Source organism: Quercus robur, chromosome 11, assembly GCF_932294415.1.
Source record: "Quercus robur chromosome 11, dhQueRobu3.1, whole genome shotgun sequence".
NCBI classification, from domain to species: domain Eukaryota; kingdom Viridiplantae; phylum Streptophyta; class Magnoliopsida; order Fagales; family Fagaceae; genus Quercus; species Quercus robur.
This window is the reverse complement of record NC_065544.1, coordinates 11,475,420-11,502,729: the sequence shown is the minus strand read 5'-3', so window position 1 is coordinate 11,502,729 and position 27,310 is coordinate 11,475,420. Positions and strand designations below refer to the sequence as shown.

General features: G+C 38.2%; 2 protein-coding genes across 5 annotated transcripts in view; both read left to right on the top strand.

Moving 5' to 3' along the window:
- The window catches only part of LOC126706476 (uncharacterized), a 60,379-nt gene extending 37,808 nt beyond the window's left edge, over positions 1–22,571 (top strand). For 3 of the 4 annotated variants that reach the window (XM_050405967.1, XM_050405964.1, XM_050405966.1), the window contains one exon: positions 22,230–22,571. Coding sequence is in view for 1 of the 4 variants with exons in the window: in XM_050405968.1 (XP_050261925.1) it covers positions 22,096–22,152 (57 nt within the window). In the remaining 3 variants the exon portion in view is untranslated. Of the gene's footprint in view, positions 1–22,095; positions 22,176–22,229 lie in introns of those variants that run through there. The other variant, XM_050405968.1, reaches the window with a different exon arrangement.
- LOC126706478 (uncharacterized protein PHLOEM PROTEIN 2-LIKE A4-like) overlaps positions 1–27,310 on the top strand; it is a 61,700-nt gene that overhangs the window by 11,462 nt on the left and 22,928 nt on the right. The window lies entirely within an intron of this gene.

Here is a 27,310-nt window from a genome sequence, read left to right as displayed (position 1 = left end):
AAAATTGAAATAAATTTCGGCCAAACTTAATTAAAGATACAATTTGCTTTTTAGCCAAAAAAATTTACATAAAAAAAAAAACTCCTTATATGTTACATCCACATGAAAGCTAAACTAACATTAAACCAAAGAATGATATGCTCACACAAAATGTAGCCCAATATTAAACTAATGAATTTTATGCTCACACAATGTCCATAAATTAATGTTTAAATTTTTTTGGTGGAGTGGCATTTATAGAGGAGAGAGTATACAGATTTTCTTTCTTTTTCGAATATGATTTTTCAAGAAGTATTTCTCATCAAACATCAAATCCCACATGTTTTTTTAAAAAATTATGGCTGAAAAAATATTATTTTTCCCCCTAAACCAAGACATTTTTTTTTTTCTCTAAACTTTAAAAGGTTTGCAGGTTAAACTGGTTTGATTTTGAGTTGAGGTTACCATTTCAACTGTTGTAATGATTAAGACCTCAGAATTTTAAATATAGTTGAATTAATTTTAGGCTAATCCAACAATTAACACCAATTTTAAGTGATTAAATAATTGATATAAGCATGGATAAACACATTAGAGCATATAAAATGTAAAGCCACAGAAAATTAAAGACACAATATCCCACTAAAACAGATAGTTGTAGTAAAAATTACACAAACACAACTCTCCAAGTAATGCTGTAATCTTGTACAAAAGTCATTCAAACTCCTACTCGCAACCAACTCTTCGAGTTCTTTCTCTACTTAAGCAACCAGATCCACAATTGAGCTCCAATTGCATCTTCAAGCCTCCATAGCTGATTTATGGGAGCTCAAATGAATTCCTATTCTCCAAAAAACACTCATAAACACTGAGATGGTGATGGGTGTGAATGATCTAATCTCCTCTCAATGATATAGGTTTGGTGAAAGGGAGAAGGTAGTGACAATAGGTAAGTGTTTGGCACTTAATTTTTGCTGGGTATCTCTCAACTTTAAGATGGGAATTAGGGTTGAATTTCGTGAGAAATGTTAAATATATATATGCTAGGCAAAGGTTGGTATAGGAGGAGAGAACGTAACAAAATTCTCTCAAATTTGAGCATTTTGCTTGATCGATTATCCTACTAGTGTCGAGCAAAAAACCTAGCCTTAACTAATTTTCAAATTCTTGTCACATGCCATTACGCCAAACATACCTCTAGTTTCACTTCCGATATTCCATCTTCAGCAACTTTAATTTTCAGCACTTAGACTTCACCCAAATTACAAATAAACCCATTAAACACAAAATACAAAGTATTTGCATAAAAGAAACAAGAAAATTTTGACACGGAATATGCCAAAAAAAAAAAAAAAAACCTAACACAAAGAAAAATGTTATTGTTATACTATACTAGGCATTTAGATATGTCGCCAAATTGTGAATGAGTTACAAGATTCTTTACTCAGAATCAAACATTCCAAAAAAATGTTATTTTGACGTATCAAAAAATTACTTTATCCATTTAAACACGCCACTTTACAATATAGTGTACATCACATATTCTATTCTTTTACCACTTTAATTAAATATTATTTTGTTTATTATTCTTAATTAAAAAAAGGTGTTTTGTATGGAAGAGAAAAAAAGGTATTTTGTATGGAAGAGAGAGAAAGTTTGAATAAAATTCAAGTAGCACATCTGTGGGTACAATTCTATTGTTAGAACATCACTGTAGCAAATGTCAAATTTATTTGGCATTTAACACATTTTATAAAGGTTATTTATTGTGTTTGGTGTGCTAAATGCCAAACATTTAGCGTTTAGCACACTTAATGCTAGTGCTCTTATTGATGTTATAACTGGCTTTGTTTTTCCATTGTTATTATTGCTTTAATTTCATGTTTGTATTCGTAATTCATCCCATTGTAGAAACATTTTGTTGACAAGAAGTTCAAAAAGAATTGCTTTGTAGTGTTTGCCCGAAAACATTTTATCTGTTGGTCTGAGGATTCTGAGTATTGGAATTGGACCGAAGAGGAAGATTTAAGGTAAGGTTTTTTTTTTTTTTTTTTGGATCATTAAGATACAAAGTAAGCTAATTGCTTTAGACCTTCATATTATGGTTAAAGCTTCTCAACATTCAAATTGACGGGATTGATGAGACTACATCTCCTAGACGAAGCCACTGATCATGATGAAGTCATCTTGATAGACGAAGAAACCAATCACCATTGACGAGGAGATGGAAATCATTCAATATAGTCAATAAATGACTTGGGCAGTTACAAAGCCAGCCATGCAGGTCGTTGGGAGCCTATTAAAGCCCCATTACTAGGTAGGAGGCGTTACCAAGAAAGGCATTAACAACCACAATGGCTAGAATCCAAGGCAACATATATAAAGCCCTCACATTGCCAACACAAGGTACACAGACACTTTGAAAGATACTAGTTGTTATTCTGCTATTCTGTTTCATTTCACAAAACATTTTCCCGTTCTGACTTTGGCATCAGAGATATTATGGCAGGCACCACACCGGTGTTCACCTTGAAAGGAGCAGTCTTTCTATTTACACAGGCCCCTAGACGAGAGCTTGGATCCATTCGGACACGTTCAACTCGATTGATGAAGTCACACTTCATCAGTTTGGCGCCGTTTGTGGGAATGACATTTTCGTATTCAAATTCGAAAACATAGTTTCCGATCAACTGTAACATTCATTCAGATGGAGTCTAATCAAGATTCTGCAACCTTGATTCAGCAAGTCCAAGCCCTAATGGCCACTGTTGAAGAGCTTACCAAACAAAATCAGGAAATGAAGCTACGGCTTCAACAGGAGGAAAATCGATCCAAAGGCAACTTAGAGGATGAAGGAGATAGCCATAGAAGAAGTGACCATCGAAGACCTACAACTCTAGATAAACAGAGTTCGGATCTTCTTCGAGAGATGAGGAAGGAGATGGACAAACTGAGGAACGCAATCAAGGAGAAAAAAGATCGGAGTGTGGATAGAATAGTCAGGGCAATAGACTCACCCTTCACTACGACATCTTGGAGTGTTCGGTGCCGTCGAAATTTCGACTACCCCAACTCGAACTGTTTGACGGGCTTAAAGACCCCCAGGACCACCTCAACACCTTCAAAACGATGCTAGGCCTTCAACAGCCACCTGACGAGATATTGTGCCGTTCCTTTCCCACCACCCTCAAAGGAGTGGCAAGAGAATGGTTCACCAAGTTGCCAACATTGTCCGTCGATAGCTTCGAGCAGTTGAGTAACGCCTTTTTACGCCATTTCATTGGAGGACAACGCCCTAAGAGGCCGGCGGGCCATTTACTCACCGTTAGACAAGGAAATAAAGAAAACCTGAGGTCGTATGTACAACACTTCACTCGAGAGACCTTGGAGGGAGATGAAGCTGATGACAAGGTGCAGCTGACGACCTTCAAAGCGGGACTAAGGTCCAGAGAGTTCGTGGCTTCACTTGCAAAGAATCCTCCCAAGGCGATGGCAGAGACGCTCTTGAAAGCACAGAAGTATCTGAATGCTGAAGACGCATTAGCAGCCATAAGGGATGCAGAGAGGCCAGGAGACAAGGGAAGGAAGGAAGATGATCGTAGAGGACAAAAGAGGGAACACCCAAATCGTCGGAGCAATGACGGGGGAAAAAGGAAAGATGATAAAACTCCTCGAACAGTAAAATTTACCCCTCTAGTTATGCCTGTTGACAAAATTCTAACGCAGATTAAGAATGAGAACTACCTCAAATGGCCAAGGCCATTACATTCATCCCCCAACATCCGTGATAAGAATAAATATTGTCGGTTTCACAAGAATAATGGCCACTACACAGAAGATTGTTGGGACCTAAAGGAGCAGATAGAAGAGTTGATACGGAAAGGAAAATTGCAACAGTATGTGAAGAAAGGAGAGTTTAGCAGGTTCAGGGACGGTAACAAAAACTAATGTGACTCCTCGTCAAGAGACGAAGATAACACGTCCCAGCCCAAGAATGTAATTGGGGAGATAAAGACAATTGCAGGAGGACCATTTACAGGCGGATCATTCAAATCCCTCAGGAAAGCATGTTAGTAGCAGGTGAACAGCGTCCATATGATACCCCCGTTCAAGCAGAGACGGACAGATCAAGAAATGTCTTTCAATGAAAAAGATGCTAGGGGAGTGAAGTAGCCTTATAACAACCCCTTGGTCATAATGCTCACGATAGAAGGATTCAATACCAAGAGGATCCTTGTAGACAACGGTAGCTCCGCAGACATCATCTATCTCTCCGACTTCCAGCAACTGAAGCTAGATCTAGGAAGATTACGCACATTTGACTCCCCCCTTGTCAATTTCAGTGGAGATAGGGTATATCCCAAGGGCATAGTGACGTTGATGGTAACAGTGGGGACCTACCCGAGGCAATTGACCCGTTAGCTAGACTTCTTGGTGGTAGACTGCCCCTCATCATACAATGTAATCATTGGGAGGCCCACACTCAACAAATGGAAATCAGCCACGTCCACCTATTGCCTGAAGGTAAAGTTTCCAATAGAGAGCGATGTAGGGGAAGTAAGAGGATATCAAGTCCTAGCTAGAGAATGCTACCAGGTCGTGTTGGTTGCGAAGGAGAACCATACGTGGAGGATCGAAGAAAAGGAGGAAGATAAGATAGAAGCCCTGGAAGAAGTAGAGATGGTAGAAGGAAAGTCAACCATGACAACAAAGATAGGGATGACATTTAGTCCCGAGATGAGGCCAATGCTCGTTCAGTTCCTTAAAGAAAACCTTGACGTCTATAGCCGGACATAAACTATTGACGTTCATGGACGCATTCTCGGGGTACAACCAAATAAAGATGGCTAAAGAAAACCAAGAGAAAACTGCTTTCATCACAAGCCAATGGCTCTATTGCTATAAGGTAATGCCATTCAGATTAAAAAATGCAGGGGCAACCTACCAAAGGCTGGTGAATAAAATGTTCAGCAAACAAATTAGGAGAAACATGGAAGTATATGTGGATGACATGCTCGTCAAGAGTAAGGAAGAACTGACACATCTAGACGATCTGAAGGAGACGTTCGCCACGCTTAGACAATATCAAATGAAGTTGAACCCCAGTAAGTGTGCCTTTGGTGTAGCCTCAGGAAATTTTTTGGGATTCATGGTGTTCTAGAGAGGAATAGAAGCGAACTCGAAGAAGGTGCAAGCCATCCTCAACATGACGTCACCCAAGACCGTCAAAGAAGTTCCAGAGACTCACTGAGAGGATCGTGGCACTTAATAGGTTCGTCTCTAAAGCGACGGACAAATGCCTGCCCTTCTTCAAAACGTTGAAACACGCTTTTGCCTGGACTGTCGATGCAAGGCAGCGTTTTAGGAATTCAAATGATACCTGAGTAATCCACCCCTCCTAAGTTCAGCCAAACAAGGAGAAGACTTATATCTGTATCTGGTAGTATCAGTTACGGCAGTGAGTGCAGCCCTAATTCGAGAAGAAAACAAGAAGCAGCTCCCAGTTTGCTACGTTAGTCAGGCTTTCCAAGGGGCTGAGGCCAAGTACCCAAGGATTGAGAAGATTTCCTTTACGTTAATAGTGGCCTCGCGCAAATTGCGACCGTACTTCTAGGAAAACCCCATCCTGGTAATGACGGATCAGCCCATCAAAAAATCCATGAACAAACCTGAGGCGGCAAGAAGAATGGTTCAATGGGCGATTGAACTCAGCCAGTTCGACATCGAGTACCACCCCAGAACAGCCATCAAAGCACAAGCTCTTGTGGACTTCATTGTCGAGTTCACCCTTCTAGGAGAGGACAACCCTACCATTGAGAGAGAACAGTGGACGATTTAGATTGATGGTTCGTCAGCTCAAAAGATGAGGGGAGTAGGGATCATCATAGTCGCCCTCGATGAAGAAATACTCAGGTACGGGGTTCAACTGAAGTTCCCAGCCACCAATAACGAGGCCGAGTACGAAGGAATATTGACAGGGCTGAGACTCGCGAAGGCACTTGGGGTTAAGAACCTGCTTATCCAGAGCGATTCAAAATTAGTGATATGGCAGATCAAAGAAGCGTATCAAGCAAAGGAGGAAAGAATGCAGAAATACCTCAAGTTGACGAAGCATCTAGCCCAAGAGTTTGATAAATTGAAATTCGTACAGATCCCAAGAAGCCAGAACATGGCAGCAAACGAGATTGCAAAAATGGCCTCGTCAGAGGAAGAGCCAACGAGCATGGAGTTAGACATGGAGGTTCAGAGGCACCCTAGCATTGAAGAAGTCCCAACATTTGCAATCTAAAGCACAAACAGCTGGATGACACCATTCATATCTTTCCTTCTAGACGGGCATCTCCCTCAAGACGCCGAGAAGGCCAAGAAAATTAAGAGGAGGGTAGCCAGATTTACGATCCTAAATGACACCTTATACAAGAGAGGCTTTTCCATGCCATACTTGAAGTGTATTGACGAAGACGAAGCCAAGTACATCCTGGAAGAAATCCACCAAGGAGTTTGTGGGGACCATGTTGGCCCTAGATCCTTGGTAAGCAAGGTCATTCGAATAGGTTATATCTGGCCTACTATGCAGGTGGATGCAGTAGAGCTCGTCAAGAAGTGTGACAAGTGCCAAAGGTTTGGGAATGTCCAGTGACTTCCAGTAGAGAAACTGACGACGATAGCATCCCCATAGCCATTTACATAATGGGGAGTCGACATTGTCGGCCCGCTGCCTCAAGGAAAAGGTCAGGTAAAATTCCTACTAGTTGCTATTGATTACTTCACAAAGTGGGTCGAAATAAAAGCACTAGCAACCATCATTGAAGCAAGAATCCGAAGTTTCGTGTGGAAGAATATAGTTTGCAGGTTCGAGATTCCAAGGACGATCATATCAGATAATGGGCGGCAGTTCGACAGCCAAGGCTTCCGAGACTTCTATTTGGGCTTAGGCATCAAGAACCAGTTCTCATCCCCAAGGCATCCACAGGTGAATGGACAGACTGAGGTGACGAATCGGACACTACTCAAGATTATCAAAGTTAAGCTGGACGACGTGAAGGGTGCCTGACCAGAAGAATTGCCTAATGTCTTGTGGGCTTACAGGACCACAGCAAGAACCCCAACTGGAAAGACTCCCTTCAGGCTCACCTATGGCATTGAAGCAGTAATCCCAGTCAAAGTAGGAGTAGCAAGCATCAAACAAGAGGTATTGCACGAAGAACACAACGACAATCAGCTGCGGATCAACTTGGATTGTTTGGACGAAGTCAGAGACAAAGCCTCAAGCAGAATGACGAAGAACCAGTAGAAGATGGCTGAATACTATAACAAGAGGGTAAAGCTCAGACGACTTGATATAGGTGACCTCGTCTTGCATAAGGTCACCTCAGCAACTAGAGATTCTGCCCAAGGGAAGCTTGGCCCCACATGGGAAGGACCCTACTGAGTCGTCCACTACTCCAGGCAAGGCAGCTATCACCTGGAAACCCTAGACGGACAGAGGCTCCCACGGCCAAGGAACATTGAGCATTTGAAGAAGTACCACCAATAGATGTAACAAGTAATTATATTCATTCCTGAAGTTAATAAAATAATTATTCAGCTAATGTCTTCATGCAAGCAGGTCTAGTCAGCTGTAAAACCAAAAATGGCTAAGTAACAAGATTCTGCCTTGACGGATGTAAGTTACTGATGAAGCCACAAACATGACAAGATCCCTTAAATGGGTGTAAGTCCAAAAAGAAAAATGGTTAAGTAACAAGATTCCGCCTTGATGGATGTAAGTTATTGACGAATACACATATAAGACAAGATCCCTTAAATGGGTGTGAGTCACAAAATAAAAATGGCTAAGTGACAAGATTCCGCCTTGACGGATGTAAGTTACTGATGAAGCCACACTCATGACAAGATCCCTTAAATGGGTGTAAGTCACAAAATAAAAGGGCTAAGGAACAAGATTCCGCCTTGACTGTTGTAGGTTACTGACGAAGCCATGTGCACGGCGAAGTCCCTAAGAAGATAAAAAAAAAAGGGGGGGGGGGGACAAGAACCTTGCAACAAATCAGAACAAAGCTCAGGCTGAATCTGAGCTTTCAAGAACCTTGCCACAAATTAGAACAAAGCTCAGGATGAATCCGAGCTCCTAACCAGTTCACAAAGACCCTCGATGAGATCCCTTGTAGAGGTGCGAGTTGCAAGAAATCAACTAAGTAGTAGAAGCCACACAGACGAGAAAAAAATCATTGATGGAGGGAAAAGGAAAGTTACAAAAAATTTTGCTAAGTACAAAGCATGGATGAATGTAAGACATCACAAGCATATGATGAGCCAGCAATCACAAATGCAAGTAAGTACACAGCCATAAATGTAAGGAAAGCCCAAAAACATAACGGGCAGTTACCATTGTTTTCACATCTAAAGACCCATAAACACTGGGCTAAAAATATTGTTTTCAAAATAAATTGTTCTAAAATTAGATTTACAAACAGCCTAAAACATAACGGGCACCTAAAATAACAAAAGAGAAAAGAAATTTTTTATAAGTGCTAGGTTCAAGCATCAGTGGCAACATCGTCATTAGTAGGGGCATTCTCGAGGGCATCATTTTCAGTAGCCAAAGATTGGGCAGCCTCGTCAGCAGCCATCTTCTTATCTACCTCCTCCAAGTCTAGTTTCTCCAAGTCTACTCCAGAGGGGTGCTTGATGAAGTATCTCCTTAAAAGCTTGAACCCCTTGAAGTACCAGCTGAAGATCACAGTGTTGTACTCCTCAATTTGCTGGAAGCCCTCGACGGCCTTGGCAACAATGCCTTTGATTTTCTCCCTGGCGACTCCAAGCTGTTCGTCTTTCTCCAAAGTCAACTGCCGCTTAGTTCTAAGCTTGTCAGTCAAAGTCTTGACCTTTTCCTTGGCCAGGTTGGCTTCATTCATGACGACTATCAGCTCTTTCTTTAATTTCGAATTTTCTGCCTCCAAGGTCATCACATGGGACAGCGCAGACTCGACCTTGGATTCCTGAGCCAGGTACTCCGAAGTGAGATGGAGACTCTCTCCCAGCACCCGAGAAAGTAAAAAAGTGAAAAAAAATAATTAGAAGAGAGAGACGAGCAAAGCATATGAGTTTGCACAGGTACCTGGACAAGCTTATGGAGGTGATGCCCCACGACTTCATTGGCAGACACCCCTGATAATACTTTCATGTTGTCAGCACCAAAAACGTCTTGAGCACGCGCCAAGGCAACCCCAGCATCGCCCCAGACGCTGGAAGACCGGGAGTCAATCTTCTCTTTTTGTTTATCCCCAGTTCTTGGCCTCTTATGCCTGGGAGTAAGCTCCTCGACCGAGGGGGTAGGCGATGCTGTCCTTGCTGTCCCAAGATTTGGAGTGGACAGAAGCACTGCAAGTATAGGGGCCCCTCTCTCCGTTACACGAACAGACTTAGCCCCAATAGCGGAAAAGGGCTTGTCCTTCTTGCTCCTCATCTGGGCATACATGTCCTTGTTGAACTTTGTTGTCATTTCTACAAGAAGAAAACGTTTGTTAATACTTATCCAAGTATGTATAGAGGAGTCAACACTGATGAACCCAACACTTACTCTTTTTTCCTTCAATATCTATGTTGCGCAGGACATAGGGAGATGGGTCCGGGCCTAGGCAATAGAACGCAAGGGTTCGCGGATCTACAAGGTCGTCCCAACTTTCGATCATCTTGGCATACTCTATTGCCTTTTCAACATGATCCTAGTACTTGCTTTTTAGCTTAGGTCGTCTCTTAACTGCCAAAGAAACAACTAAAAGGGTTAGTGACGGCCATATAGATAGAATGAAAATCAACAAATGATGAGAAACGAGATTTCCCCACTGACGAAAATCAACAAACGATGAAAATCCCCACCGATGGAGCAACCTTGGGATATCACCCCAAGCCTCACTAGAGGGGGTCTCAAAGTCGTCCCCAGACACGAAAAAGAAACGAGATTTCCAATACTTGAAGGATGAAGGTAAACCCCTGATAATCCTAGCTCTCCTCACCCAAGGTACTAACTCATAATATCCATACTCTTTTGAGTCCTTCAAATGATAAAGATGGACGAGTTCACTTACCTTAATCATATCCCCGTTAGCGGCCAACCATATTTCCATACAGTTGACCACTATCCTCTATGAATTGGGCATAAGCTGCTCAGGAGCAATACCAAAGTGGCCTAAAAGCTCTGAAAGTTTAAATATGTGTATAAACACCCTTGAACGTTTAGATCCCCAATATACAAATTAACCAATTCAAGCTTTATGTTAAACAACTAGTGTGCGGAAAATGAACAAAAGCTATAAACAGAATTGGTAAACAATCTAAGCCAATTAAAAAATACATCCACATCAAAAAATAAAAGGCAAAGATAAAGGGAAGAGAGATGCAAACACAAGGACAACACACGATGTGTTATCGAAGAGGAAATCGAAGCCCTTGGCGTAAAACCTTTTCGCCGCCCTCCAAGCGGTCAATAATCCACTAGAAAATGTAGTTGGGATACATGAACAGCAATAGACCCTCCAAGCCTAATCTACCCGATGTACCTAAGCCCTCCAAGCTTCTTGTTCCAACAAGGTTGCACTGAACCTTTTTCTTTTCTAGCTTACCAGATTCCGCTATAATCCATAGCATCCGCCATCCTTGGCATCTTCCAATACTTCCCAAAGCTCCAAAAACACTCAACACTCTAAATGGGTGTGGGTAGTGTTTGGATAGAAATCTTCTCTCAATAGGTATGACAATGAGAGAGGGAATGAGAAGAGACTACAAAGATTTCTCTCTAAGAATGAGTAGCTCTCTCTAATTAGGTGGGTGTTTTGAAGAAACCTCTCTTAGAGTTTTTTTTTTGAATAGCCACACATTTTTTGTGGGAATGAGGGGTATTTATATTGGTGTGAGAATGGAATGCAAAGAGTCAGTTTTTCCAAAACAGGGCTGGCTGGCGACTTGACCTCGCGACTTGACTGAGTCGCGAGTTCAAGTTGGGAGCTAACTTAATGGCCAGTCTGGATTTTTGTCCTGTAGTGCTCCAGGTGGTATGACTGTTTAGCTCCCCTGCATGCTCTGCGCGTGTGCAGCTTTTGGCGGCTTGCAAGCCGCGAGCCTCCCGCGAGATCCAGCCGCGAGTCCCTGCTTCACTACACAGTCTTAAGCATTTCTTCACACTCTCTCACACACTACCCTTACATGATTCCCACCTAAATACAAGGTTTCTAAGTGCTGTATTACAAGCAAATTTGTCATGGAATAAAGCCAACACATGGTTGATTAAATTCAACCTTACAAGCTCCATCATAAACGGATGAACGGGAAGCCTAAGCCTACAAGTGAAGGCAGCCTCGTAGAAGCATACCTCACCAAGGAAGAAATGGCAAGCTTGATCCTCACTATTGGGCTGATGAACACGAACCTGTTCTGGAAATTGAAATCTATCTTTAAATCTACCCACGGTATCAACGTCCAGCCCATACACCTCCTCGAGGGCATAAAAAGCCCTAACCATATGAGGGATAGAGACGGCTGTATCACCCTCCACTGGGCTGTCGCTAGATGACAACCCAGTCTCGAGCTCACTAGATCTCACCTCTGACATCCTCTTCGTTTCACCCTCAAACCAAGCAAGCGATTGGCCTAGTATTGGGGATAGCTCTCCTAAAACCACACTCAACCCACAACCCTCAAAAATAAAATCCCCAACCAAGGGAAGAAAGTCACTAGAAACACCTAAAGCAGCCCCTAAGCGAGCAAAAAAGAAAGAGACCAAGGGGCAAGCTACCCTAACCTCAGAGTCACTGACCATGAAAAACTAAGAAGGAAATGAATCCTAAAAGCCCAAAAACCAAAAAAAACCACAGCAAAGCAAAGAGCAAAGAAAAATCAGGAACTCGTAACAGATTATGAAGAAAAAGGAAATAGAAGAAGAAGAAAAGAGGAACATACCTTGAAGAATGAGCAACTCAATCGGAGAAAAATCCAAAGAATATTGCTGGAACAGGGTTGGAACGGTCGCAAGAATGAATGGGACAGAAGAAACTCAGAGCAAATGATTAAAGAAATGGGGAAAAGTGAAGGAGAGGAAAGTTAAAAAAAAAAAAAAAAAAAAAAAAAAAAAAAAAAAAAAAAACCAAGGCCCAAGAAAACTGAAAAATAGCGGGAAACCCAAGGGTCATGCAATTAACTCCACCGATCAGCACGCGCCACATGGCCACACCGCATGTAGTGCCGCCATTATGCATTTAATTCGAAGCGAAACCCCAAGAGTCATGGACAACTCAGGAAAAATTTTCATCTTCTATGGTCGTCATGACATGTCATGACGATCACAGAACCTGGGGGGCAACTGTCATGACGATCACAGAACCTGGGGGGCAACTGATGGGATTGACGAGGCTACATCTCCTAGACAAAGCCATTGATCATGACGAAGTCATCTTGACAGACGAAGAAACCAATCACCACTGACGAGGAGATGGAAATCATTCAATATAGTCAATAAATGACTTGGGCAGTTACAAAGCCAGCCATGCAGGACGTTGGGAGCCTATTAAAGCCCCATTACTAGGCAGGAGGCGTTACCAAGAAAGGCATTAACAACCACAACGGCTAGAATCCAAGGCAACATATATAAAGCCCTCACATTGCCAACACAAGGTACACAGACACTTTGAAAGATACTAGTTATTCTGCTATTCTGTTTCATTTCACAAAACAATTTCCCGTTCTGACTTTGGCATCGGAGATATTGTGGCAGGCACCACACCGGTGTTCACCTTGAAAGGAGCAGTCTTTCTATTTACACAGGCCCCTAGACGAGAGCTTGGATCCATCCGGACACGTTCAACTCGACTGACGAAGTCACACTTCATCACAAATCATTGAAACTGATGCCATGAGAGGTAATATAGGACGTAATTGTGAAGCTTTTTATTCACTCCAGCAACTAACAAATCATACATTTACGTTTCATAGATTTTAGGGAATATTTGTTATTCTAACACAATTATTTTTGTTGGTTAGGCATTGAGGGATCCTGATCCAAATGGTGACAAATTTAAATGTACTGGTGAATATATTGAAGTGGCTGAGCTATTAAAGTTAATGTTGGTTAGAGATTCAAATTAATCTCTCACTAGGAACTGTGTATGAAGTTGTGTTTATCGTAAAGATGAAAGATAATAAAGATCAGTGCAAAATTTGGAATCGCTCAGTGACTCTCACTATCATTCTCCCACATTCGAAAACTCTAACGCGCCCAGAAAATTTAAGCGACAGACCTTCAGAAGAATGGATTGTGATCCAGGTGGGTGAGTTTAAAATGTCAGCGCAAAATGTTGGAGAGATCGATGACATTCAAACTTGAGGATTATTCTCCTCATTGGAAGAGAGGGCCTGTTGTGAAATGTGCCCAAAGAACTACTAGGCACTTGGATAGTAAGCCTTATCCATGTATCCAAAGCAAGGGAATAGTGATCTTCCATAAATATAAGAGAAAATAATATCATGTCATATTGCTTAAGAAGCATTTAATAATTACTTCAAGGAAATATGTGGTCATATGTGTAATAAAGAAGCAAATTCAATTTTATATATTTATATTCATCAAGCACAATTTGTTTTTCGTCCTACGTGTTTGGCCAAATATTTAATTCATTAAGTTCAACATATGATATAAAGATGGTTGATCTTGGTAATCATTTTATGTTGTGGAATTAGCACCAACATATAATATAAAGGAAATAGATATTTATAAAGGACAAAATTTAGTTACAAAATCGGTTATAACCTAAGGCTAAAACCTTACTTAATAAAATAAATATTACTACATATTTTGAAAATCTAATAGTTGAATTGCACGTTATTTACGCTTTTAATATACATGTCAAATTTTGTGTTAATCTGATATTATTTACTATAACTATCGTTTCAATAAAAAAAAAATTTTACTATATAATCTATAAGTTTATATTTTATGCATAATTTTAAACTACAAAAACTTACAATTTAAATAATTTCTTGATAGCATAGTTATTGATCTTTAATTTTTTAGAAAATTTGCAAGTATGAAGGATAAAAGAAGAAGATGTAATCCAATAATAGATTTGTCAAAATTCACATCTAATAAAAAGATATTGAGTAAGATTGTAGACTAAGGTTACAATTAATTTTGTAACTAAATTTTATCTTTTACAAAATATCGCATCTAACTAAATCGGATTTTGATTTATACATTTTATTTAGTCATAAACAACTGAGTAACCGTGCATGTAGCTGAATAGTACAAACCTCAATTCCTTTCCATGTCTTCCATGTCTTAATAATGAATTTGAAGGCTCATTTTGCTTTTTTTATTTTAAGAGTTTCAACTTATGACGTTCGCTTTTGATGATAATTATTTATCATCAGACTAAGACACCAATCAGTTTTTAGTGTAGGTAGGAATTGAAACTCAAATTTCTTATTCAACCATTATAAACTTTACCAGTTGAGCTATCTAGAACCCATGGCTACTGATGACATAGCTATTGATCTTTAATTTTTTAGAAAATTTACAAGTATGGAGGATATGAGAAAAAGATATAATCTAATGATGGATTTGTTAATATAAGGTTGAATTTATTCAACCATGTTTTGGCTTTATTCCGTGCCAAATTTGTTGTATTTTAACAATTAGATACCCTGTATTTAGGTGAGAATCATGTAAGGGTTGTGTGTGAGAGAATGTGAAGAATTCAAGTGTATGAGTATTTAGAGAAGTTCTCGCGACTGGATCTTATGAGTGACTTGCGACTGGCGACTCGCCAAAATGCCACACGTGTGAAGCATGCAGGAAGCTGAAGGGTTACGATAGTTGGAGCACTACAGGACAAAAAATGACAGTTTGGGCTGGTAGTTATCTCGTGACTCATCCTAGTAGCGAGTGAGTCGCTAGAACACCCTGTTTTGCAGAAAAATATCTTTTCACATTCCTCATGTACCCTACTATAAATACCTTTATACCCATGAAATGTAGAGAGATTCTAGAGAAAATTTTGAGAGAAAAACCCTAGAGAAAAATAAGATTGACTCATCCATAATCTTAGACATTTGATTCTCCAAATTTCTCTACTCTCACTCTCTCCATTGACATACCCTTGAGAGGTTCATTAGCCAAATCCTTATTTCATCATACCCATATTAGTGAGGAGGTAATTTGGTGCTTGGGAAACAGTTCAGAGATGACCAATTTATTTGGTTGATGCAATGGGCTTATTGTGGGATTCAGAAAGGTAAAGAAGACACGGTTAGGCTTAACTTTGTTGGAGCAAGAAACTTGGAAGGCTTAGGTGCATTGAGTAGATTAGGCTTGGAGGGTCTATTGCTATTTGTATATCACAACTTTATTCTTTAGTGGATCATTTTACCGCTTGGAGGTTGGCAAAGAGGTTTTTTGTTGAGTTCTTCGGTTTCCCCTTCGATAACATGTGCTAGTGTTATCTTTGTATTTGTATCTCTCTAACTCTTACTCTTGCCTTTTAATTGTTGCTGTGTTGTGATTAATCATCGTTTAGAGTAGTTTGTTTATTTGGGTATTGCTTGTACTTATTATTCCGCACATATTTTGTTTGAGTATAAGCTTATGTTGGTTATTTTGAAATTGGGGATCTAAACATTCACTAGTGTTTTATACACCAAGTGAACTTTCAGTTAAAATTCACATATAATAAAAAGATATTGAGTAAAGTTGTAGTCTAAGGTTACAACCAATTTTGTAGCTAAACTTTATCCTTTACAAAATATCACATCTAACTAAATCGAATTTTGATTTTTATCATGTTATTTAGTCATAAACCAGTGAGTAATCATGCATGCAGCTGAATAGTATAAACCTCAATTCCTTTCCATGTCCTCCACGTCTCAATAATGAATTTGAAGGCTCATTTTGATTATTTTTTTTAGAGAGTTTTAACTTATGACGTTCGCTTTTGATGATAATTTTTTATCATCAGACTAAGATATCAATCGGTTTTTGGTGTAGGCAGGGAATTGAATTCCAAACCTCTTATTCAACCATATAAATTTTACCAATTGAGCCATCTAGAACTCATGGCTACTTTTGATTAAGGTCTTGATTTTTCACATCTTCCATTTTATATATATATATATATATATATATATTTTTTTTTTTTTCACTTTTACTTTTATGTGTTAAAATATGGAGATTCTCACATCAATTATAGATACCTTTTTCTTTTGATTATTAGTGTGCAAGTACTACAAGACGAATATATATTATCCAAGTAGGACAGTAAACCTCAAAAGGTTGGTGGCTAAGTAGTTCTTAAGTTCTCATAATATTCATGAAATTTTTGGAGTCACTCCCAGTATTTTGGGGTCACTTCTAAGGAACTTTTCCTTATAGTAATCTGGTGTGTATGGAATGGGGAAATTGATTCACCCTCTTATAATCAAATATTTAAAGAGGCATGGAGGTGGTTGTCAAAAGTAGGAGTGTTGTAAATATGATAGCTTGGAATCATTGGCGAGAGTGCCCAACCCTTTTTCTTCAATTCAAATGTTTCGATCCTCTACATATTTGGGCCCTTATCCACTGCACCTTTCACCTATCGGATGAAGTTACTTAAATTCAAATCAGAATCGTAGGCCGACTTTTACTGCTATATATACTGACTCCATTGTAAATGAATATAGCAGTAATATATCCTCTCATATGAATGCACAGCTGGATGACCACTTAATTAAATCGAAATATACATATACGTTGTTCTTTAGATGTCTTTCTTATTTTTCTTTTATTTCACAACAGAAAACATATTATTAGAATTTTTATTTATTTATTCCCTGTCAGAACCCCTGCAATCTTTTATCCTCCAACGATTTATCAAGTACTGATTTTCTAGAAAAAAAGAACTACGTTTCAAGATATTTTTAAGACTCTAACCAGTAATCCAAGATGGTCATGCAGTCATGCGTCCTATACTTGTGCAGATTCATGATTTTCTTGACAGCAAATTCCGCACGGCTCAAATTAAGATCAGCTGATCCATACTTGAGGAGTTGTTCATACGTCCTTGGAATATTAATGCACTTACCAAATGTTTGTTGAATAATAAAGAACCAAGTTCGCACGGCCTTGGGAATATTAATTGCAACTTAATGCTGAAGGCCCGTATTCAAAAATATGAGTTTGGCTTAATTTTCAATATTTTTTTAATTGAAATCTCATTTTGTTTTAATGAGAAACTGTCACATTACCTACTAACTAAATAAAATGTAGAGATTAAAATCCAGTACTACTTGTTATTGTGTATTTAAAACAAAATGAGACTTCCAGTTAAAAAAGTACTGGAGGTAAACTAAACTCCGAAAATATAGCATAATTCCAAATTGAAAATGACAAATCCATCCTATGATCCACTTTGAACCAAAGTTTATATATAAAAATATAAGTTAACAGATGCTTTAAGAGTATTAGTTTATAAAATATTTTTAAAAATATTTTATCAAAATATGAAAAGCAAGCTACTTTTTTGATAAATTTAATGATAGTCATAGTAGTATTAAAAGTTTCCTAAAATAGTATATTAACAAATGACCTAGGTACACTAGGACCAAGGTTATTAGGATCAAGATCGAACACAGGATTGGTGAAGCTGGGTTGCTCCTTGCAAGGGATATTGGTATCCAAGATGTTATTTTGGAGGGAGATTCATTGGTTATTTACAATGCTCTTTGTGAAGCTTCCTTACCACCTTCATCTGTAGTTTCGATTGTAGTTGGGATGTGGGATTTATGCAAGGTGTTTAGGTGGCTTGAATTTTCTCATGTGAAAAGAAAGGGCAATAGTTCAGCCCATTTATTAGCTAAGTATGTGGGAGGCATAGATGATTTTATTGTATGGATGGAAGAGAATCCTTGCTTTCTTGAGCAAGCTCTTTCACATGATGTTCTTTCTTGAGTACTTTAAATAAAGTTTTCCAGTTTCCTATATATATATATATATATATATATAAAAGGTAAAGTACCAAATTAAAAACATTATCACTGCCTCATTGGAAACACAAATTTTCTCATGAGTTTAGTTTAGAAAATTAAGCCATCACAATTCACAATAAACAACTATGACGAAATAAGCCATACACTAGCTAGGAACACATTATATCAATTATAATTTTATTGTTCACAATAGAAAGTAAGCAACTGAGAGCTAATACATCTCATATTCTCATGAGTAAGCAACTAACAACGGAATTAAAAAATAAAAAACTCAACATTGGTGTCAATGGTCTCTCTTATAATGTCATCACTATCGAATTTATCGGATTTTTGCAATTGCCTCCAACTTTCTAGTAGTTTAGTCTCTTCTCTTCTCTTCTGTCTTTTGTGATTTTGTTTATTAGGTTATGTTGTTAAGGTGACGGCTTATTGCTGACATGAGACTTAGGTTAGGGTTTTATTTTTTCCTTTTTATATATGTTTATTTTTTTTATTTTTTATTTTTATATATAATTTGGACTAGGGCCATTGGGTTATTTGTTATTTTATTTTATTAGCTTGGGGCATTTTGGGCTCCATTTGGAGGTAAAAAAAAAAAAAAAAGAATTTATCTTTTTGAATTTTCCTTTATATCACAGGATCTTTAGTATTGTTATGAGATCGGGATCTTATAAAATCCTAAGATTCGGATCGAAATCCCACATGGATTTGATTTTAGTAGAGATCCTAGTGAGATCTAGGACGGTTCAGGAATGTAGAATCTTAAAATCCTAAGATCATAAGATCCAGATTAGAATACTGATAACCATGACTGGGACCCTTTAATTAAATTTTCATGTGAAAAAAAAAAAAGAGTTGGCATGGGATTGCTAATGTTAATTAATTGCCGCTTATAGGCATCTATATTCACATCTAATGTCTCTATATTGGGTGCACTACTTGAAATATCATTAAGCCAAAATAATAATAATAATAATAATAAGTATCATGAATGGAAAGGAAGTATTGGTCGTTAGTAATTTAAGAAATGTTAGGTGAAAGTGAGGGAGTGCTCTGGAAAGGATTTGCTAATCCATGCAGCTTTAGTTTTGCAGTATTGAACCCTGTCAAGTATTATTGTTTAACTTATTACCCACAAACCAATGACATCCTCAATAACATATGACTAGAGATCATAGCGATGGAATAATTAAGTCATAATTTATTCGTTGATTGACATATTATCATATTACGGTGAGAATCTACTTTGAAACGGTACAGTCGATCAAGATTCACATTGAAGATTGTAATTTGGAAGTGCAATATGCATATTATAAGCTCGCTTATATTTGAAAGTGTCATTTTACTTCACTCCAGCCTGGTCAGGCTGCAGGTTAGGCATTCATGAACAAGTATGTTTTTAGATCAAGGGGTAAATATTTGGCCATCCTCACCCAATTTACAGAAATTACCACAAAGAAAACATACTGTTGTGTCATCTTTTGGGTATGATATTGTGGACAAATTTACAAATGGTGATAACAAAATGCTGACGTAGTTATATGTTGGATAATCTTTGATGAGATGACATTGTATCAAGATTGATAGGGTTCATTTTCATTTGAGAGATATTACCTGATTTTTCTTTGGAAATTACACAATAAGATTTTACCAAAAAGAGGTGGCGGAGATGAGGCTTGGACCAAGTCACTATCTTGAGACAAATCGTGCTGTTTATGGTATATTCGATGTAGTTAAACAAATAGTTTTTGCATATTGTCCACAGGATACAAAAGCCTAGCCACCTTTGCTGATTATCCTTTCGAGCCTACACTGCTCGTAGGATATAAGCTCTCTATAGTACTTTCTTTTCCTAGAAAATTTAGTAAAAAAAAAAAAAAATTTGTGAATAGTACGAAGCAATAGATGGTAAGTGTTTAGAACAATAATAAAAATTGTTTTTGAAACTCAAACTCAAACTCAAACTCTAGCTATAGCTTTGTAATTCAAAAATAATGTGATACGTACTGAAACTTTTATTTCTTTCTATATATATATAGAGAGAGAGAGAGAGAGAGTCGGACATGTAACCTGTCTAAGGGTCGTCAATGGGTTGAGACGGGTCGGCCCGACCCATTTTCACTTGGCCCATGGGCACAATGGGCTGGGCATAATAGGCTATTAACTAGTTAACGGGCCGGGTCGGGTTGGGTCGAAAGAGCAAACTTCAGTCCATAACCCTGCCCATGGGCAATGCCTATTTTGTCTTTAGCGAGCTGGGCTATTGGGTTGGGCCTAATGGGCTACCCATGAGCTTGTGTTAGCATATTATTTTTATAAGGAAAGAATCAATTTTTTATAAGAGAATAATCAATTTATTTTTTTAAAGGAAAAAATTAAAGAATTTAATACTTAATTACAAATTTTTTTACAGTAAAATCTATTTAATTTTTTATTTTGTTGATGGAAACCTATTTAATTTTTTTTATTAAGGCTTTAATTAGTTTTATAGTTTTATCTTTAAAACAAAAAATATCAAATGGTTAATTCAAATTTGCTAGACTACTAGAAAAAAATATATTTAGTAAACTAAGTTTAGCACAATTACTTTGAGTATCTTAGTGGTTGAGGGAGTTCATAAGAAATTCCTCTATAATATCTCAAGATCAATCCTTCATACACTTCCTATATATTTTTGTTATGAATTATAAGTTATTGGGTTGGGCCAATGGGTTAGGCAAACAGGCTGGGCAATGGGTTGGGCTACTGGGCTAGCCCACCGGGTACCCATGGGCATAAAAATTAGCCCACGGCTTGACCCACTGGGTTAGTAGGCTACCCATGGGCCTCAATAACAACGGGCTGGGCCGCCCATTAGCCCGATGGGCCGTCGGGTTTCTAGGTCAGGCTGTGGGCCATGGACTATTTGACGACCCTCAAACCTGTCCTTAACCAAAGAATCAAAACATTTGCTAACTTTAAATGGTCATAAAGTTGTTGAAATCAATATATGATCAATAGGATACTTTATATATATATATATATATATATATGTATATATATATATATATATTTTTTTTTTTTTGAGAAAATATATATATTATATATGAACCAGTCAAAAGTCTTTGCCGTTGTATATACGTTGAGGCAAATTAATAACCAAAATCAAGTTGTCTTTTAGTGTCATAATGCTATTGAAAACAAAATAATAGCCCATAACGTGGCTGACCTTTAGATATTAATTAATATTTTCCTTTGAAACTTTGACTATACACAATAATTACAACCAAGAATGGAAAGCAAGTTGTAATACTATAAACCATTAACAGTAAATTATATAAATAAATATATAGTTGTATAATTTTCTGATACTTTCTATTTATAACGTTACTATTAAATAGATTAAAAGAAACGTTTTAAAGTAAAAGTTTATAAATGAAAGTATACTAAAGGTTGGCAATATATGGTATTAAAAATCATATTAATTTTTAGAAATTTCCTAATTAAAACCATTGACAATAACTATTCAAATTTTGAATTATATTTGAATTTCAAAATTTAGCAATCAACGTATTTGAATTAAGAGATAATTGATTTCCTCAATCCACATAAATGAGTATAAGAATAAATATGATATTTTTTATAAAAATATCCAATATCTAATAATGATTTTTATTTTTTGTGTGTTAGTTACCGCCCTAAATAACAAACTGAAAAGTGATAAGTATAGATCGAATGTTTTCTTTTTAATGGTTAGCATCTGAATTATATTTTAACTATTTAATTTAATTTACTTGTGTCTTAACCTCATTTGATATGTGTGTGCACCAAAGTTCACAAATGTTAACTTTTGAATTCTCTCATTCTATAGGTTCTAGTTAGTTCAACTGGTAAAGTCTTTGATGGTTAAATAAGAGATCTGGGGTTCAATCATCGCTTACACTAAAAATTGATTGGTGTCTTGGTATGATGATAAAGAGCTATCATCAGGAGCGGACGCCATAAGTTGAAATTCTCTCTCAAAAAAAAAAAAAAAAAAAAAAAAATTCTCTCATTCTTATGTCAAATTTAGGACTTATAGCAGTAGCATGTGGGGAGTTGGATGTTGCCTTACATAGTTGTGGGAGCCAAAGGACTGTCCCAAATGGAGTAGTCAATTGTCCCATGAAACTCAAATACTGAAATGTAGCTCCAGCTAAGTGCACTATGGGGTTGCCTGATGGTGTTTATAGCAATGGCAATGAGATCTACTTGTGAAGGTTGTTGGTGCCTTATGTTATAGGATCTCTCTTTGTGGTGTGGTTGGTAGGTTTTGTGAGGCCTTATAGAAGAAATTTAGGATTGTCTGTACAGTAATTTGGGTACTGGTAGGTAAAGCTTTCCAAAGGACTCATAGAGCAGCATTCTCCAGGTCTTTTTAATGGGATAGCTTGTTATTGTTGTACTTCATGAGAAGGTATTGAGAGTTACCTCGCTTTGCACCATTATTTTTATCATGTTTTGGTGCATTTATTGGATCCTAATTATGCCTCGACTCTTACAGTATGTACTCTCTATACACTAAACTTAGTGCAATGAACTGTTTCCCTTTCCTAAAAGAATTCATCTCCTTCAAAATTAGATCATCTCTCATGATTGTTTCTTATAGTAGCAAAAGCACAAGTCACCGGTCTTATTTCCTTTTTCTAGTTATCTTTATTTTATTTTAGGAGAAATTACATTTTACCACCTTAAACTATACCACATATTACACTTACCCCCTAAACTATACGGGTGCACACTTACCACCCTAAACTATTACCCCTTGCACACTTTGCCATTTAGTTAACTGTTAATTTAGACAGAATTTAGACTCACATGCAAGTCATGTGAGAGCTGCAATAATCAAAAGACCAAATTGCCACTTATTAACTGATATCTTATAAACCTATATGGTCCTCACTGTTACGCATCTTCTTCCCCACACTCTAGTCTCTTTGTCCCTCGCTTCGCTCCCTTAATCCAAGTCTCTATCTTTCATCAACTACAGAGATGAACTTCTCATCAACCAAAAAAGGTAAGAATATTTACAAATGAAAAAATGAATGAACACCTCAAGGATAAAGTCATTTAATACTACTTTCTTCACTGTACAATAACCATATCTCTTTCCAAGTTCCAACAACTCCAAATGCAAAGATTAATAAAAAAACAAAAAGCCTAACTTCCGTTTAATTTGTTGCAAACATCCACTTTCTCTAAATTTTAGCTCTCCTTTTGAATTTTTTGTCTTCTATCAATTCTGTGTCCAAGGAAAAACGAAAAACCTGATTAATTTTCCAGGGAACAAAGAAAATACCAAAGAATTCAAGACTGGGTTTTCTTGAGCATATTCTAAAAGCACTTTCTTTTCCCTTTCCCTTTTAATTCTTACAAACACAAATGCCTCTCCACACCATAAATTACTATTTTTCTTCCTTAAACAGTCTAATTAAACCCAGTTTTTCATTGAAAGCGTTTTTGGGTATTTTCCCATAGAGGCAAACAGAGCTTTAACAAGCACTTACAACACCCAAGTACATAAATTAATTAAAACCCGGATAAATATCAATTTTGATTTTAAAATCTAAGCCAATTAATTGTAAAAGTTCAAGCTTTCAAACTCAGTAGCGATAAAAGCATACACAAAAATTAAACTAGACTACATATAGGAGAAAGAAGAGGACGAGGAAGAAAGACATGAGTACAGAGTAATTCACATTCACTGACCTGAAAAATAATAAAATTTAAAAAAGTGGTATAATAGCCAAACGATGATGGGCAAAGTGGGAAAATTTCGCTAACGGCAGCCATGAAAATGTCGTAATTTTTTTTTTAATTGGGAAGACCGGAATCTCTGTAGTTGATGAAAGCAACAGTTGGAGGAAGAAGAAGCTAGACACTGAGTGTTAAGTGTCAAACTGAGTTTGAGAGGAACTGAGAATATCACGTGAGGGACTTTTAATTGGATGTTTTAAGAGACTTGGGCAATTCTGTCTTTTACTTGGATGCAATGCACTCAAAAGTCATGTGACTTGCACATGAGCCTAATTTCTATCAAAGTTAACAGGTCAGTTAAGGGTGGGGTGCAAAGTGTGCAAGAGATAATAGTTTAAGGTGGCAAGTGTGCATCTGCATAGTTTAGGGTGGTAAAGTATAATTTCTCCTTTATTTTATTTGGTTAGAGTTGAACATTCCATGGGTGAAGCAGGTGGAGAATCTTGGCATTGTTCATGCCAAATTGATGGTTTAGCTTCAGGGGCCTTGAGTCAATCAACGATCAGTTCAAATACACCACTATTTATCGACTATCAAGATAACAATTGGCTTATGAATAGGAAACTGCACTGCTTACAACTATGTCAAAGGTTGTTGGATAAAAGCATACCTCTGGAAAAGGCCGAGTAAGTTGGCCTTTCAAACGATTGAGGACATTATTCGAAGGGTGAGTTTGTAAAAGGATAATTACAGATTATCTATGTAAGGTTAGGCTCAAATTCATGTTGCTTATTCATAGTTTGAAAAGTATTATTTTACCCATAAGAATGACTTATATTATGCATAGTTTGAAAAGTATTACTTTACCCATAAGAATGATTTATATTATGTAGTTATTATTCACTTCATCACTTTCACAATTAAAAACAGAAGAAAAAAAAAAAAACACATTAAAAAAAGAAAATCAAGATCTAAAAGTTAGGGTTTGGGCCTTCCAAAAAAAAAAAAGGGTTAGGGTTTAGAATCCGTCATGGTTCCTTCACAATAGGTTGGACCCAATTTAACAACTATAGCCACAAGTCATAATATCTCTCAAATGGGCCTCTCCATTAGCCCAGACCTCCCCTTAAGCCTTCCCTTCCCAATGCCCACAAGCCCACTTCTCTCCACACCGAACTCCAAAGCCCACATCTCTGGATTCACCCCCTAGTCGCTACACCGCAAACTTCATTCTTAATTTATACACAGACACTAATATCCACCTCAAATCCAACAATCACACCACTAATCTCAACCTCCCCAAACTTTTACAAAAAAGATGGGCTTTCGTCTCCCTTACTATTATTCCCACTGACCCACCTAATATCAACCAAAATTTCTCTGAACCCACAAGAACACACAAATCTAATAGTAAACAAGAGCACAAATATTTAATAAGCAAAAACAAAAATGACATACTAGATGCCTGAAAAATTGTTGTGCCCAGATTTAGGGCCGGTTTGTTATCCTATCTCAAATTCACATTTTTACATTTTAAATAATATTATACACATTTCTACACACTTTTTTATCCATATGTGATGGAACACAAATCCGTCAGTGAGTGAGCAGATGGAATCACTCGTGGAATGTGAAGGTTTGCTCGACGAGGGACACCGGTGTGGCGCCTGCCACAAAGTCTCCGATGCCAAAGTTAGGATCACAATTAAACACAGTAAAAGAGTAAAAGATAGTTTCAGAGTATTTTTGCATATATCCTCTTCTGTTGGTTGTGTGAAAGTTTTATACCTGAGGCCTTAGGGGCTAGCCGTTGAGGCTGTTAATGCTTTCTTTAGTAACGCACCTGGTCAGTAATGAGACTTTTAAGAGGCCCTCCAACGGTCTGCTTGGTCGATTTGGTAACTGCTCGGATCATTGATTGACTGCATTGAATAACTTCCTGCCTTCGTCAGTGATGATGGCTTTCTTCGTTGTTTCTGATTACCTCGTCATGGATGATTCTCCCGTCATTAATGTTATCTTCGTCAGCGGGATGTAGAGTCGTCATTCCCGTCAGTTGCCCCCAGGTTCTGGGGTCGTCGGTGACCTGTCATGACGATCACAGAAGATGAAAAGTTTTTCTTGTGACTCTTGGGGTTCTGTTCCGCTTTTAATGCTTAGTGGCGGCGCTACACGCAATCATGGCCACGTGGCGCTTGATGGTCCGTGGAATTAATGGCATGACCCTTGGGTTTCCCGCTGGTTTTTCAATCGTTTTTGGCCCACATTTAAAACTTCTCCTTTTCAATTTTTTCGTTTACTTCTCAGAGAGCAAAAGCAAACCAATTTTTTAGTGATACTCTGAACATTTTGAGACTTCCTTTCTTCTCCGATTTGCCTTGCGCTGCGCTTCTGCCGTTCCGCCATTGGAGGTACGTTTTTCTTTCCTTTTTCTTTCTTCGTTTTCTTCTTTTACTGTAGCATAATTTCTGATTTGCTATTCCCTTTCGCTTCTATTCTGGTGTTGGCTTTTGTTTTTCTTTTGGGGTTTCAGTTTCGTACCTTGTTTTTCTGCCTTTCGATTTCTGTATTTTCCATGGTTGATAGCTTAGAGGTTAGGATAGCCTGCCCGTCGATCTCCTTCCTTTTTGCGCGTCTAGGGGGGTCTTTGGGTACTTACCCTTTTTTAGAAAATTTTGTGTACCAAGGCAATAGTTTGAGCGTCGTTTTGAGTGAATTGTTGCCCTTGCTCCGTCAATCGCTAAATTGGTTCGAGGGTTTAGGAGGGAGAGGATTAATGTCTGAGGTTAGGTCTAGTGACCTCGAGACTGGGCTATCATCCAGTGGTGGCCCGGCTGAAGGAGATACAGCCGTCTCTGGCCCTCGAGAGGTTAGGGCTTTTTATGCCCTTAGGGAAATTTTTGGTCTGGATGACGAGATCGTGAATAGATTTAAGGATAGGTTTCAATTTCCGTCTAGGGTTCGTGTTCGTCGACCCAGGGAAGAAGATAGGGCTTGTCACTTCTTTCCAGGCGAAATATGCTTTTACGAGTCAGCCTTCACCTGTGGGCTTAGGTTCCCCGTCCACCCGTTCCTGATGGAACTTTTAGATCATTTTGGTATAGCCTCTGGACAGCTCATGCCAAACTCGTGGAGGATCGTCATCAACTGTATGCAAATATGGTTGGCCTCCAACGGGGATATGATCAGGATAGGTGAGCTCACCTACCTGTATCGTTTGAAAGAGTCTAAGGAGTGGGGGTATTATGAATTAGTCCCTTGGGAGAGAAAGATTAGGATCGTCAAGGGATTGCCCTCGTCATTCAGGTATTGGAAGTCGCGCTTTTTCTTTGTGTCTGGGGACGACTTCGAGACCCAATCTAGCAGTGATTGGGGTGATATCCCGAGGTTGCTCCGTCGGTGGGGAACCCCGACCTTAGGTGCGTCAGTATTTCTCCCCGTTGTTTCAATCTTGCCAATTTTGAAGTTCTGGTCTTGCTGACTTCTTTGTTTCTTCGTTTGGTATAGTTAAGAGACGGCCTGGGCTGAAGAGACGATATAAGGAACGCATAGAGACCGCTATTGGGTACGCTGAGACGATTGAGAGTTGGGACGAACTGGTTGA